This window comes from Montipora capricornis, chromosome 9 (genome assembly GCF_036669925.1).
Source record: "Montipora capricornis isolate CH-2021 chromosome 9, ASM3666992v2, whole genome shotgun sequence".
Lineage (NCBI taxonomy): Eukaryota > Metazoa > Cnidaria > Anthozoa > Scleractinia > Acroporidae > Montipora > Montipora capricornis.
Window position 1 is genome coordinate 48,238,056 of NC_090891.1, and position 3,850 is coordinate 48,241,905.

The 3,850-nt window shown below is 40.1% G+C and overlaps 1 protein-coding gene across 1 annotated transcript; it reads left to right on the forward strand.

The window, feature by feature from the left end:
* Positions 1 to 354: 354 nt before the first annotated feature.
* Positions 355 to 2,417, forward strand: LOC138017698 (octopamine receptor beta-2R-like). The gene is made up of 2 exons (XM_068864713.1): positions 355 to 982; positions 2,266 to 2,417. The coding sequence occupies exons 1-2, from the start codon at positions 355 to 357 to the stop codon at positions 2,415 to 2,417; spliced, it is 780 nt and encodes a 259-aa protein (XP_068720814.1).
* Positions 2,418 to 3,850: the final 1,433 nt, after the last annotated feature.

Sequence of the window (3,850 nt, forward strand, 5' to 3'; positions counted from 1 at the left end):
GTGGGACAAAAAAGCCTGTAAGGTTTTTAATAACCAACTAAACTGCACAAGCCCAGAGGTCTTAAATTTACCAGTGTTTATTTTTTTCAAATTGCCCGAAAAAAACCTTGTGACTTTTTATTGATAGTACACAGGGAGAAAATTAAAAGAAAAATAATGATAATTGTGCAGAAGACTCACATTTGATTGGCTCTCTGTGATCATTGGCCAATCAGAATGCTTGATTTGTTATCTTTTTTGTTACTAAATTACCTCTTTCATCTCCTCTGTATTGCGTTAGCTAAAAAACGCAATTCTCTTAGCCGGTCACAACCTATCCTAAGGTTCTAATCGTCGTTTTCTTTCTTCACGTAGATGGCCAATGATTCTCATCACCAAGCCAGAACAGATACTCCAAATTTCGAGTTCTTTTCTTCATCCGAGTGCATTTTCGGGCTGACAATACTTAACATCGAAGCTGTTGCTATGGTGACCATGAATGCCCTTACAATCATTATTTACCTGAAAGAGCGAACCCTTCGAAAGCGTAGCATGTACCTGGTGATTAACCTTGCGGTTGCAGACATGTTTGTTACATACAACGTGATCGTAAATATTTTTTCATTGGGTAACGGCTGTAACTTTTGGAGCTTTGAGAGCTCAATAGTTATAAACAGTTTGACTTTCTTTTTTCCGTCAGCTTCTGTAACAAGTCTTACTGCTATTTCTTTGGAGCGGATGCACGCAACGTTTCATCCTTTTAAGCATCGCCTCATCAAAAAGAAGATGTTTGGAGCAGCTGTTGCGGGTGTTTGGTTTACAGCTGCCCTGTCTACAGCCATCGCCTTTCCAGCATTTTCGTTAGATAGAACTATTTCCTATCACTTGCTAGCCGCACATGGCTTGTTCCTATTTGGTTGTCTTTGTATTATCCTTGTTTCTTACTTGTTCATCGCCATTAGAGTTTACTGTGGAACTCATCCTCATCATCATTGTGCAACCAGTAGAGCAAGAAAACTGACCAAGACACTGTTCATTGTAACAATTGTAGTTAATACTAGTGCTGCCCTTGGGAATTCTCCATATTTGTTCTCACTTTTCTTCGGGAGAAAGGTTTAAGACAATTTCGCATCAAATATTGCGCCATTTATTTCTTTCTGTCTATTCCTTATTTTACGCAAATTCCCTTATAAATCCATTACTATATGCATTAAAAATGCCACAGTTCAAAAGAGCTCTGTTTTTGTTATTGCGTTGTAGATCTCGCCCAAAGCCAGTTCAGGGTTTTCCTCTTAATGACTTGAAAGTTGTGAGATTTTACTCAGTTAACTGATGAATATGTGTTTGTCAAGTATATAACAACTGAGGGTTTCAAATTTTTGTCCCATTTCTCTTTTTTTTTAAATTGGAAACACTTTATTCAAGTTAGTGTAAAGGAATATGATGGAAATGCATGCATGCTAAGATTTGCCGGTTCAAATTTATTGAAATTTGTAAGGGATTGTTTGCCCTTGTGTCTTTTGTCTCTATAGTCACGTTTGCGATAAAATACTGACTTTCTAAGCCTTAACTGAATTTCGAGATAAATAAAGTTGATGTATGTATGTATGTATTTGTGTCACAACGTCGCATGGTTTGGAGAGCTGCATTACGCGAACAAAAACAGGTGCGCGAGAAATAGACCCGCAAAATAGTTGAGCGCCCGTTTGACGTCATCAAACTTTAGAGAAACAAGTAGCCATAGGGGGAAGTGGCTTGAAGCTAAGAGTTTGAGAAAAAGAAATATTAAGTACGTCGAAAACAGCACTAAGAGTGTCTCTGATGTTCCATAGTAATTACGGAGACTGGCTGGAAAGCATCCCCCTCACAGGACTTACTTTCGTTCATTTTAACGATAGTCATCTTTATCATTACGGCCTTGAATCTTTACCAGCTTTGCCAGAGGAGAAAAACTACAAAAACGAATGCGATAACAGCGGAATTGGGCGCATGACTGACAAAGCATTCTCGCCGGACTAGAAGTTATACGTAGACCCAAGATTTGTCCATGATATGATAGAAGACGGACGAGTGTTACCGCGTTAATTAAAGCTAATTAAAGAGCATGTGTGGCCATCAAAGGTAGAAAAAGAAAGAATAATCCACAAAGGATTTCATCTGCACAATGTCCTTCAAAGTTAAAGAAAAGGAAATTTAAATATCTGTAAATGATTTCGACCTAAGACCTGAAAGTACGGATGACATATGGTAAGCAGACATATCAACAACTTTGTTTATAACTTGCAGAGAATTTCAACGGATCAGAGGAAAACTGCGATGTGATAGAGATACCGTTAACTGTCACTAATGAAGACAACGATATGAAATACACACCTGCAATAGAGCAACTAGCTATAGCTACTAATATGACGATTGGATCTGTCAATGGAGAAGATTAGGTCGTTCTGCAAAATGTTTCAAAGAAGCGGGATCAAAGCAAGACCCTTGAGGACATCCCTTTCTGATGTCGTACCATTTACTCGTGATGTAACCAAGTTTCACTCTTCCTTGTAGCTTTCAAAGTAAGACATAAGTAGGGATGATGAATCTCCACAAAATTTGTAAGCCTTTAGTTTTTGGTTGATTAGGGCAGGAAGGAGGAATTCAAATGCATTGCTAGTATCAATTGAAAGAATTCCCACCACCTTGTTAGTATCCAGCGCGGTTTTCCAATCTTCGACTAACTGCAGTGATAATACCGCCTCACAACTATGCCCTTTTCTTTAACCAGGTATAATGGTGCAGAGTTTGAAGGTAGATCTTCTTGCTCACTTGATTACTTGGATTCTGTTCACATGGTATTTATTGATGTTGCTAAGAACCGTTATTGGTCTATAGTTCTTTTTTTCAGTTTTATCTTCTTTCTTATCGACTCATCTACATCTACATCTACATCTACACGTCCCAGCACTGTATGGTAGCCTCATACACCACAAGCCTTTTAGAGACATTAAGCCAAGCCGGCCACCTCTGCTGGAAAGAAGGCAACCACAGAGGACAGCCACAACACCGGGAACGTCAACCCTTACTCTTCTCGAATAGTGTGTGGGTTCTTTAAAGTCCCATAGAGAACTTATAAACATGAAAGATATTTGTGAGACGGGGCCTACGGTTTACAGTCCTTATCAGAGAAGACTTGAAAGTCCAACCACTTGATGATTTGCGGATGTAACGCAGCACGTTCTCCTCACTTATTTCAAGACCCTGAGTGTTGGTCCAGCCGGAGTCGAACTCACGACCTCCCGCATAGCAGCCCGGTGCTCAGCCAACTGAGCCACCGGTGCGTGGTTGAGCGTTTGTTATCAAAGATATAACAAGTGTACCCTTAAAAATCTTGTAGTTCCTTTTAATCAATTTTAAATGTAGTTACTAATAACAGAAAAGTCCTCTTGTGCTCTTGAGTGTACTTACAACTGTTTGGTTCCTAATAACCTGCCACCATTTGCGACGCCAAGTGACTTTTTACAAGCATTGACATTTCAAGCATGTGACATTCTTTACCAGCGTCTCGCTGCTGTACAGGAGTGTGCTGACAGTATACGTACAGGCGCTCTACACTGCCATCTTGGTTACGACCATCATCTTTGGATTCTATTAGAAGTGAGTGGTGTTTCGTCTTTAAGTATTGCAGCCGTCCTGATCCGTTTGTTCATCTCGACATCAGGGGAGAGGTTGGCACTGATGGTGTACCTATGATACGTGACTTGGTGTACAACGTCAAGTTCAAGGTTGTTGATGGAGATGGCAGGTGGAGTGACCACTTGTTGCCCGAGTCTTCTTCACACTAATGTGTAGTCGGAAGTCTTTTCAAGCGTGGGAGAATGTTGTCCAT

Coding starts and splice junctions, on each gene's coding strand:
- LOC138017698 (XM_068864713.1), top strand. CDS start 355: ATGGCCAATGATTCTCATCACCAAGCCAGAACAGATACTCCAAATTTC. Junction 983..2,265: donor TCATCATCATTGTGCAACCA/GTAGAGCAAGAA, acceptor TATAACTTGCAG/AGAATTTCAACGGATCAGAG.